Source organism: Dreissena polymorpha, chromosome 6 (genome assembly GCF_020536995.1).
Source record: "Dreissena polymorpha isolate Duluth1 chromosome 6, UMN_Dpol_1.0, whole genome shotgun sequence".
Classification (NCBI taxonomy): Eukaryota; Metazoa; Mollusca; class Bivalvia; order Myida; family Dreissenidae; genus Dreissena; species Dreissena polymorpha.
The window spans coordinates 24,323,176-24,341,180 of NC_068360.1; the positions used below are offsets into that span (position 1 = coordinate 24,323,176).

The 18,005-nt window shown below is 35.1% G+C and overlaps 1 protein-coding gene across 2 annotated transcripts; it reads left to right on the plus strand.

The window, feature by feature from the left end:
* The first annotated feature begins 351 nt into the window (after positions 1-351).
* LOC127834058 (uncharacterized) lies at positions 352-18,005 on the plus strand. Of its 2 annotated transcripts, none has more exons than XM_052359627.1 (16): positions 352-531; positions 1,483-1,621; positions 3,428-3,527; positions 5,817-5,951; positions 6,344-6,417; positions 7,277-7,431; positions 7,709-7,769; positions 8,604-8,701; positions 9,229-9,396; positions 10,324-10,398; positions 10,990-11,151; positions 11,899-11,966; positions 12,678-12,720; positions 13,009-13,081; positions 13,626-13,699; positions 14,049-18,005. In XM_052359627.1, the coding sequence occupies exons 2-16, from the start codon at positions 1,510-1,512 to the stop codon at positions 14,679-14,681; spliced, it is 2,031 nt and encodes a 676-aa protein (XP_052215587.1). In that variant the 5' UTR covers positions 352-531; positions 1,483-1,509; the 3' UTR covers positions 14,682-18,005. The 2 variants fall into 2 exon arrangements, with proteins under 2 accessions (XP_052215587.1, XP_052215588.1); XM_052359628.1 differs by lacking the exon at positions 352-531 and adding an exon at positions 538-658.

The following is an 18,005-nucleotide window of genomic DNA, read 5'->3' on the forward strand; positions in this document are numbered from 1 at the left end:
ACATGCATTTAACCCCCTTTTCTCAGAGCGCGCCTCCCCTTCTAAAAAAATTAACCCACTTTCATACCAAAACACAGTTAAGCCAACATAAAACTATGGGTTTTCTAAGTTTTTCTGAGCGGAAGTTGGTTTTGCTAATAAAAGCGAGTTTTATGTGAGCTAAACTGTGCTTTACTGAGTTTAAAGTTGGTTTATAGTGCCATTATTATTAAATTTATTTATTATTGATTTATTCACAGGTTTACACAAAGTCTACCTTGCTACTCCTTTAGAGACCATACCACATAAAAACAATGGCTGATATTACAACACACATGTACACACGCACACGGGTATTGAAAGAAATTGTAATCCAGAGTATGCTGTTTCAAACTTCCGCGTAGTTCGTAATGCAAGTGGGAATTTCCCGTGTGTTTACCTGATTGAATATCATCTGACGCATAAGTAGACCGTTTTATGACAGTGGTTTTCGTTTGCGATTTGTTTTTCAACTTTGTTCTTGCTTTCTCTTTCATGGATTCACATTGAACGGTATTTCGGGTTTGCTTTTACACTTTTGATAAATGAATGTGTTCTGCTTACTACTATACCGTAAAACTTTTAAATGAAATCACTGGTATTGGTAGTAAAAGTCGTAGAATTGAAGTGAATATTATGTGTACGTATTTGTATTTTTGTCTGTATGACCTAATAAAAAAAATTGGTCGATACATAGCATCTTACATAAACTTTTAAAGATGTGTTTGTTGACATAAACGATATACAATTACCTTCAATTATATTTGACGCTATATTACTATATTTTAGTACGCGCATATTTATGACAACATATCAGGACACGGTTAATGTTTAAGGAAAATTATATAACTTGTATAAAACTTATATTTTATACAAAACACTACGAAATTACAGAATACAAAGGCATTATTATGAACATGCGACACTCAGTTTAACTTGGTTAAAAGGTTCAATGTTCGTTTTATCATAAAGGTAAATTTGCTCGTAACTTGTATCAGTATAGTTTACAAAAGCGTTGTTGTATTTCTGACTTATTTCATTTAAATATTCAGCCAGGATCCAGTTGCCTAATAACTAATACACCACTCAATGATTCTATCTGGATGTATATTCCTGGGGGACAATAACGTCACTTTCCAGATTCGTTGTGACAATGTCGTCACTTACCAGTTATACAATGTACAACGACGACGTGTCCTAATGATTGATCACAATTAATACATTTTAAATAAAACCAATTATCAAAAAAATGACTTGATTATATTTGCTGTGAATACCCTAATAACTCATCGCTCTGCTAATTAGTACATTATTTAAGAAGTTTTTATGTAATAAAACCGCCATCGTATTACAGGACTTCCTGGTAACATTTACTGCATCAATAGATTTTCAAAATGTTAAATTTCAATTCAATTCTATAATGATGTGTGTGTACACTCCCCTGTATTTTCTATATAAACACAGGTATGAAACATCACATCACTAGCAAACATGGACTTAAAAGCAGTATGTATGCTGTTGCTACTGACAACGGTGAAGGAAGCCAGAGGCCAAACCAATGCCGGTCTAAAGCTGACGGTTACTAAGGAGATATTGGACAAAGGTCAGTACTATAAGCGTCATTTCGAAACGTGTAGATTATTTTTAATTTGAAGGTAATATGTTCGGCGTGTACGATTACAAGTACAAGTTGTAAAGGTTTGATAACATATCAATAAAGATTGTGTTGTTGTTGCGAGTAGTAGAATTTTTTGCAATATTTCGATTTGTCCTTGTTATAAGTTGGTTTCAAAATGGTAAGTTATATTTTAAAAGATTAACTCGAAGCGTTTTTATCCATCAATATGGTACTTTAAAGACATTCCGTGTTTGCCTCTTTTCACAGGTTGTAATGAATTTATTAGCAATAAAATAGTTGATGTCGTTAAGAATTCATTTATACCATACAAGAAAGAGAGTCGAAGAGCGGTTCAACATAGATTCGAACTCATGCCAACGCTATTCGCTCCAAACCTGTAGTGTTTTTTTAATGTTATATACCATTTAAGCTATCGTTACGCCTTAGTTCAGTCAGAAAATTCACGTATATGAATTTGTTAATGTAACACCATATATACTATGATGTACGATTGTTTTATTTTCTGCTGTATTATTTAGTCATTTCAACTTTACGTATCTTACTGCATACTGTGGATATAATCTGACTTAAAGCGATTTGTAAACATCAACTTTTTTAAGAACTAAATTGATTATAATCAAGAATAATGTTGCTAATTTTTACTTCAAAAAGACGAATTGAATGTCAACAGGTCAAAAAAAAAGAACATAAACAAACAAAACAATATTCCAATTTTTGATTATATCTTTAAAAATACTTCATGTCGATAATTGATGTATATTTCGTTGTGTTATTTTTCTCCTGTTAAGACACTTGTATTTTCCTTTTGTCATGTATTTGTGTCAAATAAACATGAGTCTCGCTCTGTGAAAACGGGGCTTAATGCATTTGCTAAAAGTGTCGTCCCAGATTAGCCTATGCAGTCTACACAGGCTAATTAGACTGGATTTTCGTTTAGAAGAGATTACGTACATGTATTATGCCCTTTTTTCCCAGATTATTACGTAAACCCATACTCATTTAAATCGTAAAAAATCCGACAAACTATGAGGCAAAACATATTCAGAAAGTCTTAACTTTTATTAAAATAACATTGTTACCGAGCATTGATTCAATTAAGACCCATGAAATATTTTAATAAATGTTACCAAAAATTGATTCAATAAGACCCAGGCATTGTTTTAATAAACACTTATTAAAAGAAAATATTATGTTGAAATGTAATAGTGTTTGAGCGCGTTTAATAAAGTACATTTAAGTTTTTGCGTATATATTTGATGCCGACTATATAGTCGTATATAGGCTTATGAATTCTATTATAATTTTTGTTTCGAAAACAGAAATATTGTCTAAACATCTCTTATTAATGCGGATTATTATATTTCCATAACAGGTAGAGCGTTCATGAATAAAGAAATATAAAATATCTGAAAAAAAAGAAAGTAGAGTTTCACTTATTTGCTAACAATGTCCTGATGTGAAGCAAAACACTCTTTTATGTACACAAAGAAATGTACACTATTTGGAAATCCCCCACTTATCTTTGCAGATACGTTGATACGACACATATTCATGTACAATGTTCACAATTTTGTTTGTTTTTAACAAAATTTAGTAAACGCGTCGGTATTGACATAAACTTGTTCGTTGCACATATTATTGAAGTTATCAATATTTGATTTACAGAACCATATGCACATTGTTAATTAATTTTGTATATATTATAATTATATTGGTTAAAGAAGGCAAAATGAAATGTTAACATTTGAAATCGTATATTGTCGTTTTAAGTGAACGCCATGGAGCTTCAACGCCTGCAGACACTTCTGACCACGGTTAAGCTAGACGATGCCTATGACGATGGGGGAGACTTCTCCTGGAGGATCTCAGGGTAGGTTTTCCCACGGTTAAGCTAGACGATGCCTATGACGATGGGGGAGACTTCTCCTGGAGGATCTCAGGGTAGGTTTTCCCACGGTTAAGCTAGACGATGACTATGACGATGGGGGAGACTTCTCCTGGAGGATCTCAGGGTAGGTTTTCCCACGGTTAAGCTAGACGATGCCTATGACGATGGGGGAGACTTCTCCTGGAGGATCTCAGGGAAGGTTTTCCCACGGTTAAGCTAGACGATGCCTATGACGATGGGGGAGACTTCCCCTGGAGGATCTCAGGGTAGGTTTTCCCACGGTTAAGCTAGACGATGCCTATGACGATGGGGGAGACTTCTCCTGGAGGATCTCAGGGTAGGTTTTCCCACAGTTAAGCTAGACGATGCCTATGACGATGGGGAAGACTTCTCCTGGAGGATCTCAGGGTAGGTTTTCCCACGGTTAAGCTAGACGATGCCTATGACGATGGGGGAGACTTCTCCTGGAGAATCTCAGGGTAGGTTTTCCCACGGTTAAGCTAGACGATGCCTATGACGATGGGGGAGACTTCTCCTGGAGGATCTCAGGGTAGGTTTTCCCACGGTTAAGCTAGACGATGCCTATGACGATGGGGGAGACTTCTCCTGGAGGATCTCAGTGTAGGTTTTCCCACGGTTAAGCAAGACGATGCCTATGACGATGGGGGAGACTTCTCCTGGAGGATCTCAGGGTAGGTTTTCCCACGGTTAAGCTAGACGATGCCTATGACGATGGGGGAGACTTCTCCTGGAGGATCTCAGGGTAGGTTTTCCCACGGTTAAGCTAGACGATGCCTATGACGATGGGGGAGACTTCTCCTGGAGGATCTCAGGGTAGGTTTTCCCACGGTTAAGCTAGACGATGCCTATGACGATGGGAGAGACTTCTCCTGGAGGATCTCAGGGTAGGTTTCCCCAGTTTTATCTCTTAAAAGGACATACGTACAATATTTTTTATCTTTTAAAGGGACATATACAAAATAATTTTCTAAAATGTTTTAATTTGTTAATTTAAAGACCAACTTTCTATGTTTTGGAAATGCTTATTTTTCGGTTAACGCAAAAGTTAACAGAATAACATATAATTTTGTTTTCAAAGCACAATACAACGTAAACAACTTCAACATTTACAAAAATGATGAAAGCTTCGCCAAAGTCCATTTGAAACACATACATATGAGTCTCGTTTTGAGAAGTCAGGGCTTAATGCATTTGCGTAACGTTTCGCCATACATTAGCCTGTGCAGTCTGTAGAGGCTAATCTTTAAATACATGTTCAGTATATACTATATTTGTTAAGAAGATACTTCATTAAATAAAAAAATACTTTAAAAGCAAAATGCTTCCCTGTTTAATCTGGGATGGTACTTTTCGCACATGCTTTAAGCCCAGTTTTCCCAGAAAGATGCTTGGCCGTAAAACGGATCCCATCCTAAAGCGAAAGGACCCGATCCCAAATCGACATTGTAAAAATATCCAAATTAAAAAAAAAAAAATAATAATAAAAAGACGTGAATTATGATAGATTATATCTCAATTTTATTTCATAAACATCTTACAAAGTATATTACTATAACTTTTCGCGCAAAGTGCATTTTATCCCCAAAATGGCCAGGAAAAAGGGTTATGTGTTAAAATTTGTTAAAACAAAAATCCCAATTTGATCCATAATGTTGATAAAAATTCCCAAATGTACCATTGTATCGATTTAAAAATCCCAATTTTACCAGACTCCTTCTACACAGAGGGATAGTAATAACTATGTATTTCTATATAAAGCAATTGGAAGTCACAAATTCCGCTAATTACTCTTTAAAAGCGTTAAACCAGGGATGTCATGAAAGTCGTAAGACGAATGTTGGTGCGAGTATTGTCCAGTTTGTTCTGACCCGCGTGTAACAATTGTGTCGTAAAATGCACAAATCTTAATTGAACATGGTAGTTAAAAACGTGTATTTTTTTTTCTAAAAATGACTTTAAGAATTTAGAGAAACTTATTGAAACAGAGACGATATGTTTTCCTACGGTAAGATACGAAATGAAAGAATTATTCCGGAAATAATCGTGAACTGGTCAAGTATTAATACTATTTAACATAAAAGCAATATGTAATACATAAAGTTTATAAACCCAAGTGTATTTGACATATTTGTACACAATGTTTTGGATGTGTACATGTCTGTTAATAAACTGATCTGTTAATAATTATAGTGTTCAGTAAAAATGTACAAAATTATGCGATGCAATCACGTTAACGTTCCGATCTTCCAGTATTCAAATATCCAGTGCGGGGACGCTAAGTTCTAGTGTGCAGTTACGGACCGGAAGTTTCAGCTGGTCCCTTCAGATCAGCAGCCTTGAGATAAACGCCAACTGGAAAATGAAATATGATCCAGGCCGCTGGCTGTAAGTCACATGTACACTTGTAAAAATGTATTATTTATTTCAGAGTATTTACCGAAAAAGTTAAAATGCTCGTTTTGGTCTATACAGTTTTAGCTATACGATGTAAAACATGCCCAGTGATGAACACAATCATTCTTATAAGTCTTATTTTGCTTGCCTTTATATTCACAAGATGTATAGTGATATGATAAGTAATGAAAATAAACATTCGCCCATTTTGAAATAACGTCAATAAGTCGTTAAGTATATCTTTACGTTTTTAAGGTTAATAATCACTGATTCAAAGTACACATGACGGAAGTTTCGTATAACAATACTCCAAAACGTTTTCGCACATATTTGGTTCTCAATAAGCATGTGAATGAATGTCAACTGCACGTTGTGCTTTGTAGCCCCACAGTGAGGGATAGCGGCAGGCTATCTACCAGCGTACGTCAGTCCGGGATCACTTTAACCGTTCAGCCGGGTATACATATGTTCTTAGTCCCCTACCGGTGAAACCGTAGGGGACGTATGGTTTGCACTCTGTGTGTCTGATAGTCAGTCTGTCACACTTTTCTGGATCCTGCGATAACTTTTAAAGTTCTTCATATTTGTTCATGAAACTTGAAACAGTGACGGATGACGATATGAAGATTATGCACGTCATTTCATTTTGTTCCAATGTCAAGAATTCTGGTTTCTATGGCAACAAATAGACTAAACATATTGCTGAAAATGGTGGATCCTGCGATAACTTTAAAAGTTCTTCATGAAACTTAAAACATGGACAGATGGCAATATGGAAATTATGCACGTCATTTCATTTTGTTCCTATGTCAAGAATTATGTTTGCTATGGCAGCAAATAGACTAGAAATATTGCTAAAAATGGTGGAGTTTCACTGGTTGGGGACGTTTATTGCTTGGCGATAGTCTTGTTAATTAATATGATGGTAGGCGTTAAACGTACCGCCAGTCATTCATATGATTTTAACAAATGTGATAGAAGGCGGGAATTGTAGAACAATGATACATGTGTTACCAATTAATATGATTGTATGCTATTCCCATACGCCAAGGTATACATACGATTTTTAAACTTTAATACCAGTAAACTGTAACGGTGCTACATGTACCACATACAAACATGCTTTAGGAACTGAAATACCGGTTAATTCCAACGTTATGGCCATGCATTGACAGTCAAATTCACATTTTGAAATAGTGCGACAAGAAGTACGTTTTTTTCAAAAATGATTCCTGCATAAAATGTTGGACTGTTTAACTTGATACCAATGATGATTATGCATTCGATTATTTGATAATGATACATTTTTCTGTCAGTTGTTGAGACCGAAAGTCTACAAGTGAACCTGCAGGACTGCTCCGCCTCTCTTTCCGGTCTGGAGGTCTCCTTTGGTGGAAGTATCCTCAGTCGCTTCTATGAGTTGGTCGCAAATGCTTTCGAAGGCGACATTCGGCGACAACTGGAAAGAGCGGCAAGTTTGCTACTTTAAAGTTTCGCTAGAGTCCTGATGAACTAGACATCAACATAATATCGTATGTGACAAGCTTTTCGGCAGGTGGCATTCTCAATATGTGTCTGATAATGCTTTCAAGAAACGGTCCATTTTATTTTACCCAACTACAGGTATATTGTAATATCTTAAAATCCCTAGCCTTCTATATAATGCGATTGTTTTAATACATTGTTAATTTTCTGTTTATTTATAACCTTTCGCGAAATCTGCTTACAGCTAGAATCCGCTTTTTCAGATCTGCAAATCGATTACCAGATCCATGGGAGACGTGCGCAAGACGCTGACCGATGTGCAAAGTGAGTCAGTTTTGAATTTTAAATGTCAATGTGAATTGTTTGAAATAAAAAGCAGCGTTGAACAAAATAACGTCGAATATGCACGTGTTTTAAGATACGGGTAAAACACGTATAATCATCGCGTACATGTATACCAATTTAACACGTGCGACACAACTGCATTTTAAACTTGTGTATGGATCTAACATGATTTGTGTAATTATACGCAAAGTAAGTTATTCAGATTGCTGTTAATATTCATGATGATGATGATTGATGATTGATGATGATTGATGATGATTGATGCTGATTGATGCTGATTGATGCTGATTGATGATGAGTGATGGATGATTGATGGATGATTGATAGATGATTGATGTATGATTGGTGGATGATTGATGGATGATTGACGGATGATTGATGGATGATTGATGAATGATTGATGGATGATTGATGGATGATGATGGATGATGATGGTGATAATGGTGATGTATGATGGATGATGATGATAATGATGATGATTGATGGTGATGATGATGATGATGATGATGATGATGATGATGATGATGATGATGATGATGATGATGATGATGATGATGATGATGATGATAACCATGCGTGTTAATACCGGTAGTTAATTGTACAAACAAATCACTCACAAATAAACATTTTGCCGATATAAGCTAAATTTGGAAATAAACTCTTATCATGGAAAATAAATAAAATTTGCCTGTTAAAAACTCTTTCTAAATCACATACTGTATCAACTTTAATCATTTGATTGAAACTACCTTTGATGCACGAATGGAGTTTGATTTGTAAGTATCTACATTTGAATAACGTCGTCTATTTCAGCAACCTCGAACGTGCATGTGTTCAATACTGATTTCACTGTGGACTATGGTGTTGCAGCCGTTGAAGTGACCAGCGATCATATAGCAACCTTCCATAAGGTGAGTTCTTTTACTAATTATAATGTCTATATCTTAGTATTTCAGTTTTTCCTCTGGTATTGAAGTATTTTACCAATATGACTTTTGGGTCGACTTTCTATAAAGATATGTGTTTGATCAACAGTGATATATTTCAATGTCATTGAAGTTAAAATTTAAACTTTTTGTGTACGTTTATCATGCTGTAGATAATGGTTTCTTTTCCGAAAGTGTACTGCGGAAGCTACATTTTCCGTCTATGTTTGCATTTCATACATGCAGGATAATCTTTATAAACACTTTTGGAAGAGAGTATATTAATCATACATTGATACCAAGTTTAATTATAGCAAATCAATTAACATGCTCGGAAAGTTTGTCTGTAAAAAATCAGATTTTTATAGAATTGCATTTACTTGTACATTAATTACAATTGGTATAATTATTATTTTATGTCATATTTTATTGCTTAGCATGTCATTAATACGATAAATAGATAAAACTTTGTTTACGTCATCGTGAATAAAAAACCTGTGTCTCGTTTGTAGGGGACCGTCATCTTTGCTGGACAAACGTTTCCAGTTCATGTGACCCCTTTTATACAAGCCATGCCTACATCAGGTGTGAGTTTCGATCTGGCGGAGGAATTTTTCAACAACGTCTTGACGACTGCCTTAAAAAATAATTTCTCAGACGCGTTTGCCGACTACGCGAAGGTAAATTATGCCATCTTAAAATTATTAAGAAATACAAACTGAAGAATCCTTCCTTTCTATCGAATATGTCTTTCATTTCGTTCTCGCGTGTTGGTTGATTTGAAAGTCGCTATTATAAACACGACATCACACCTGCACAACAAAAAGGTATTGTATTTGCGCATCCTTATTTTGTTAATATTTGTCGTTGTTTTGTGTCGATGTATTTGAGACCTTCTTCAAGCAACGAAACAAGAACAAATACAGCAGAATTCAGCCAACATACATTGGACATATTATACATGGTGAAAGTCCTCACACTGATCACCGTTAGATAGCTGGTTTGATAAACAAAAAAAAACATCTTCATGGTGAGCATTTTGACACTGACCTATGGGTAGCAGGTTTCGCATGCGGAGCAATATAAATTTCTTTTAACATATTAATTTTTATATATATGTTTGATATTTGATTTCATTTCAACCATGACACATTAAGGTGGTACTTTAGACAAATCGGCTTGACAATATTCTTACGGTTGTATTAAAAAAACATTGGAATGTTAGCACCGATTTTTATTGTTGCTGCAATGTTGAACATGACTTTATTGTCCCATTTTTTAGAGGAGGAACCACCACGAGATAAATGGGTTAAACACGTATTTAATGCTTTATTTACGTATATTTTTGTCTAGTTTAGGGCGAAGTTCATATTTCCACTCGGATTCAATATTGTACCATACGAATCATACAGATTGTGAAATGCCAGTGATGTGTAATTGATTTTTCCTCCCTGTACTCTATTCGTGGTTCGGTCGATGATGTTTCTCTCTTTACGCTCTTTGCGCTCTTGTAATGCGTTTTATAACCACCGAATAGGGATATAGTTAATGTCTATTTTCATCATCCTTTGCTTACCATGTATACAACATCCAATCATATACCACAGGTTAAACGCAAGAACCTGAAGTTTATGTACCTGACGTGTGACAACGCCTTCTGTCTTGGTCGTCTGCTACCGCAGGTGAGAATGAATGAACGATTTAAACATGTATATCGAGAAGTTACTCACCGATGAGTCCTTAGAATTAGCGCTTGACGGCTATGTTACAGATCTTATGAACGCTTTATGTATGGCGATCGAAAAGGAGACCCACATTTCTTCATGTGCCACTATGTCACGGTTACCACTTGACCTACATTTTGAACGCGATATTCGGACAACCATTCAACCTTTACTTCCTTCGAAAATACAAAGTGTCAACGAGACAGTAAATCTATGAATTTATCCATGTCATTGCGCTGGTCGGTTACAGCAGCGAGTTTGCTTACAACGGGTCAATCTTACAAACTGATCATCAGAGAATAAAATCATAATATTAGCAATATACATTATCGGACCGAAATTGAAAAATTGAATATTCACAGAGTTGAAAATAAAGATTTCCAAACAAAAAATACGCAATTTGGTTGAGGTAATATGTAGAGATCTTTTTGTTGTATAACTATTTTGTAAGCTTATTTGGTTATGAAATGTAATTCTAATGGTAATTCCCTACATAAAACAATAACACAGTCTTCCCTCATGTAATATTGTATATATCCATCTATCCAGGCGAAGGACCGGTGGCCAGAAAGGGTGGTGGGTGTACGTGTGTATGTGAGTGACTCGAACCTGTCACTTGACACTCTGGGAGCGACCCTGAACATCCGGGGCCGCTTCAATTTTTCCGCTGAAAGCGCCACCGAAGCGGATCCGATGTTCTCCGCCATCTTTGTAAGAACCGATATGTTGTTATTTTTACTATTTTAACGACAATCCTTACTCTTATTAGGGCCTGGGTTGAATATCCTGCTGTTTGGTATTCGAATTATTGAAAATATGATGCCAATATTAAATACTCATATTTGAATTGCTTGTTTGAAATTAGCGAATTTTTAACCAATAAAGAATACTCAGCTGGATATTTGCTATTTCAGCCGTAAAAAATATTGAGGCAAAGCCCAATATACAGCTTAAACCAATATTGAGCCAATGTCAAATTACCAGCTGGTTATTATGTTTTCCAAATCATAGAAATCGATCGTATTTCGACTCCGGCTCGATATTCGCTCTTAAGGCCAAATATATAGTACCAAGCTGGGTGAATTTTGCTTGATAGTCACTGAAGTTCGAATAGCATACCCAAGCAGATATCCGACTCTGTATCAATATTGGCAAAAGTATGAAACCCAATATCAATCTTGATAATAGCCAAAATGCTAACACCCACAACCCAGCCGGATATCGACCTAGGCTGGATATTCGCTTAAATGTGAATACCCAATACTTAGCTGGAGGTTTTTCCCTGGCTGGATATTCGCAATTAACTCAGGATTTCGTCCTTGTTCCAATACTAAGTACCCAGCTAGAATTTAAACTCTGGCTTAGAATTGAATTCCTAACCGCAATACCAATTACCTTTCAAAGTTTATTGACCTATTATTAAAACAAAGAAAATGACACATCATGTTTGCATTTCAGGACTTTGCGTTGCCAGTACAAGTAAAATTCTTCAACGGTTTTATTTCTGCTAAGCTTGCAAATGCTAGGTGAGGTCAACGTTAATTCAACTTGTATATGGGCCATGCTCTGGGAAAATGGGGTTTAATGCGTGTGCGTAAACTGTCATCCCAGATTAGCCTGTGCTGTCCGCACAGGCATATCAGGGACGACACTTTCCGCCTTAACTGGATTTTTGCTATGAAGAGACGCTCTGTAAACAAAAAATATCATAAAGGCGGAAAGTGTGGTCCCTGATTAGCCTGTGCGGACTGCACAGACTAATCTGGGATGACACTTTACGCACATGCATTAAACCTCCTTTTTACAGAGCACGGCCCATATGTATCATAAAGTGGATAGCTTTCTTTTACGACTTTGCTTTAATTCTATAGATGCTCATTACTATTTTTTTCAAAAGTTATTTAAAACAATAACGCTGAGTTCTATTTTTTTTACATGACGACAATACGTTGTTGATATTGTAAATTACCATTATATTGTAAGAAACGGTAGTTCCTACGCAACAAATTAACGTTTGCGTTTTTATTTCCTTATATACTATATTCGAAGTTGCTTTTGCTTTAACTCTGTAATAATAGAAAGTAATTTTGATTGGTCTTTATTGATTTAGTTATTCTTATCCGTTTTACATCATATGTAGTTTTATTTAGCCACATTGCTAAGTGTATGTACATGTGTTTATGACTGAACATTTTCATTATACCGATTTAAATCTCTCACCTTTGTTAATTTTGCAGCGGACAGATTGTTATAGACCAGTCACATATTGGGAAGATTCTGGTAAGAACGTTTTCATTCAATTGTTTATATTGTATTAATTAAGTATTTTATTTACATGTATTTATGTTGATTTTTTATATATTTTGCGGACGGAAGAAAGACGAACATTATGCTTCATGTTCCGATGTATCCCGGATTATAACACTAATAACAAGATTCATTTTTCTATGATAAAGATTCAACAAAGAACATGGACACATATTCGGAACTATTTGTATATTTTTTTTATAATAATAGTTACTACTGTCACTGATTGTTTTCAAATAAATACAATTAAAACATTTCCAGATTCCTGGACTGCGAAATCTCTTTGACGTTATGACACCGAATTTTACTCGACTTGGTGTGGAGACCTTGAACTGTAAGTTTTATACGGAAACGATTCATAATTGTGTTTGGTCATAAAATCATTATTTTATTTAAAACATCTACTCTTTTAATTACCATCACGTGCACGCTAGCGTTTCCATATATTACAACAATCGAGCGGAACCATCAAATTATCATTTTTTTTTAATTTTGAACATTTGCTTACATAAAAAATGAATAACTTTAAATTATGCGTATATTGACGTCATGGCGTCAAAATAATGACGTCATTCCATAGTACAACTAAAAATTATCGAATTTTAAATCGATTTACTAGTTTTAAATAACTCATTTGCCTATTCGCGTTTGAAAAAAAGAAATTTTTCTGGGGGGGGGGGTTCACTTTATCCGACACGAGTTTTTGAAAGTTGTTTTTTAAGTTTGCAGAAAATGTCAGTTATAACATGCTAATTTACATATTCACAGAAAAAAGTGTTCATATTAAATCCGCGTTCTGTCCTCACCATTTGTTGCCATATAGCGAACACATTTCACACCAGATTTAATGCTGTTAAACTAATCCAACTTTTTTGTAGCGTCCCCGGTGTCCACTGAACTGAAACTTCCGAAAGACGTCATGTTTCAAACCAGCAGTGTACAGCTGTTTCCGGTATTATATTCACGTCAATATTGTTATAAAAATGTAATACTCGCTTATCTGTCAACCAGTTTTACGGTTTTTATCGTTTTTGGAGACAACTTAATATTTTTTAGTCGACATGTAAGAAGATATGAACATGCTGTTGTTTTACACAAAACAGTTTTACACAAATTCGATTCAATAAAAGCATCTTCATTCACCAACATTAAATTAAAGAAAAAGAGCACTAAAGGTGTACTTGCATTTAAGAATGTTTACTTCTTCATCCGGCATTTTTTATATGTATTTTTGTCGCTCAAATGTTATATAGCTACGTTATTTATATACGTTCGTAATGTATAGTGTATAATAATTGTAGAAAAAGCTACGTGTAAACGCAGACCTCTGTCAGAAAGGTACGTCCGGTTGCTCCTATTCCGCCAAGGACGAATGGGTGGGCAGAAGCGACGGTGGAGCGATTAGTGTTGTTGACACTATAACCACCACCACAAGTACAACCACAACAACCACTACCATACAAACACCAACCACGACAATCACAACCACTACAATCCGGCAAACCGCCATAACCACGACCACTACAACGCCGAGGACAAGTACGACGCAGAAGCAAACAGAAGCACCGACGACCAAACCTGCAACCAAATCAACAGAACCAACATCGAAGCCAGTTACGGTCAAACCACCCGAACCTTCTACAGAAAACGCCCAAGCCACAAATTATGCACCCATGTCCTCACCGATTATTACCACGTCGATAAACAAACATGATCAAACACCTGATACGGTTTTGAGATACAACGGTACGCATAATACAAATAACTCGACGCGCCGCCTTATCGTTGATTTATCTATCGGAAAGAAATCGGCCAACAGCCCGCTAACTTCAACCAAGAACCCGGCTAAAACGAACGGAGCCCGTGCTATGAACATGGCCTTGCTTTTGCTACTCGTGTGCATTGTTTTGTCGAAATTCAAAAACTTTATTTAAAACTGCGAAATCACTTATTTCAGTTCGCTTGAAAACACAAAAGAACGTTTCATTCGGCTGAAATCAACAAAATATATGTTAAAAGCAGGAATTCTTGACATAGTGTATACTCCTTTAAATTTGTTAAATACTCAACTTATATACGACTGATATTTACTGGTATTTAATTGCCATTATTAAACAGTTCAAAATACTGAATACTGTCTATAGATGTTCTGTATGTGTGCTATATCTATCATATGTGCTCGATCCATCACATACGTATATTGTATATATCATATGTGCTCGATTCATCACATACGTGTGTTTTATATATCATATATGCTCGATTCATCACATCCATGTGTTGTATATATCATATATGCTCGATTTATCATATATGTGTGAATGTGTGTTGCATCTATCATATGTGCTCGATTCATCTCATACGTATATTGAATCTATCATATTTCCTCAATTAATCACATAGGTGTGTTGTATCTATCATATTAGCTCGATTCATCACATCCATGTGTTGCATCTATCATATATGCTCGATTCATCATATATGTGGGTATGTGTGTTGTATACATCATATGTGCTCGATTCATCTCATACGTATATTATATCTTTCATATTAGCTCGATTCATCACATATGTATGTTGTATCTATCAAATGGCTCAATTAAACACATACGTGTATTGTATCTATCATATGTGCTCGATTCATCACATACGTAAGCTGTATCTATCATATATGCTCGTTCATCGCATACGTGTGTTGTATCTATCATATGTGCTCGATTCATCACATATGCGTGTTGTATCTATCGTATATGCTCGATTCATCACATACGTGTGTTGTATCTACCATATGTGCTTGATTTACCACATACGTGTGTTTTATCTATCATATGTACTCGATTCATCACATACGTGTGTTGTATCTAAAATATGTGCTTGATTCACCACATACGTGTGTTGTATCAATCATTTGTGCTCGATTCATCACATACCTGTGTTGTATCTATCATATGTGCTTGATTCACCACATACGTGTGTTGTATCTATAATGTGCTTGATTCACCACATACGTGTGTTGTTTCTATCATTTGTACTCGATTCATCACATACGTGTGTTGAATCTATAATATGTGCCTGATTCACCACATACGTGTGTTGTATCTATCAAATGTGCTCGATTCATCACATACGTGTATTGTATCTACCATATGTGCTTGCTTTACCACATACGTGTGTTGTATCTATCATATGTGCTCGATTCATCACATATGCATGTTTTATCAATCATATGTGCGCGATTCATCACATATGTGTGTTGTATCCATCATATGGGCTTGATTCATCATATATGTGTGTTGTATCTATAATATGTGTTTGATTCATCTCATACCTGTGTTGCATCTATCATATGTGCTCGATTCACCGCATACGTGTGTTTTATCTATCATATGTGCTCGATTCATCACATATGCATGTTTTATCTATCATATGTGCTCGATTCATCACATATGTGTGTTGTATTCATCATATGGGCTTGATTCATCATATATGTGTGTTGTATATATTAAAAAAAGGTGTATTTGATTCATCACACACCTGTGTTGTATCTATCATATATGCTTGATTCATCACATACCTGTGTTGTATCTATCATTTTTACTCGATTCATCACATACATGTGCTGTATCTATAATATGTGCTTGATTCACCACATACGTGTGTTGTATCTATCATATGTAGATAGATTCTTTATTTCCTCCATTCATGGAGAGCTTAACACATTTACAACAAGTATTTACATCATTAATGTATACAATAGATAATAATATGTGTATATTAATATATGTACATGCATATCAACAACAATAGAGAGACGATTTTATAATTAGACACTCACAAACTAACAAACTAGTCTCAGCAATAGGATTGCTAATTGATTATTCAGGCGATTGTCATCTGTAGTTGATAGCGTCATTTGAAACAACGTTACGATTTGTTCTAATGGTGTCTTTCGTATTAATTTAATAAAACACTGAAACCCCTTTTGGTAAATGACAGCATCTCAAAGTGATTCACGTAACAGTTCCCTTCTCGAACAAAAACACACTGAATGAAGTATTTCGATTCATCACAAGCGTGTGTTGTATCTACCATATGTGCTTGATTTCCCACATACGTGTGTTGTATCTATCATATGTGCTCGATTCATCACATATGCATCTTTTATCTATCTTATTTGCTCGATTCATCACATACGTGTATTGTTTCTATCATATGTGATTAATTAAGCACATACGTATGTTGTATATGTCATATGTGCTCGATTCATCTTGTACGTATGATGATGCTATCATATGTGCTCGATTCATCATATATTTACGTTGTATCTATCATATGTGCTCGTCTTATCACATACGTATGTTGTATCTATCATATGTGCACCATTCATCACATATGCGTGTTGGATCTTTCAATGACATATGTCATCGATCTGCATTAAATATAAATTATTGTTAGACATCGCTTACAAGTTTGTTATTAGTAGTCAATGTTATCACATTTTCATCGTTATCTATTCCTTAGCGTAGACGATATGTAGATTTTATCATCGCTCGAACTCCTATCGTTGAATGACATGCCCGTTTAAATGATCTTCCACAAATATATACTACGCAGCAATTTGCTCTTGTTATCAAATCGTTGGTATAAATGTATGTATTTAATCTCAACTTACTTATATATTTAAAAACCCATAAGCACTAAAAATCAACGAATATTTGGTAAACTATCCCGAAAAATAAGGTTAACATAAAAATGTTCTTTATAGCAATAGCCGAAATTTCAACGCTACATGTGGTCTGGAAACAAAGATTTCACACCATACAAAACGTCTTTTTTGTGGGACAATATATTCAACACATGTGCGTTTTCCATATTAGCTTTCGTGTGTCGTATGAATGTATATCTATGCTGGAAATTAACATGGAAAATATTGTGCCACAAACAATAAAAAACGAGCATTTTGTATCTCGTTAAATTTATGTTAGAATACCACATCTAGCGTTGAAATGTTGGCTTTTTCTGTAATGAACACTAATTTTTTAAGGGTTAACTTTATTTTGCTAAATATTTTGCGAAATATTCGTTGATTTTGAGTTTTTATGTTACTTTCAAGTTCACAATATGGTGCATGGTTCAAGGACTGGGCTTTCAGATTATTAAATGTACGAAAGTCATCTGAATTGAACACAAATTGCACTTGAACGATCGCAGAATATATAACGTATGTTTGTAAAATAAGACATTAAAAATGTAATGCAA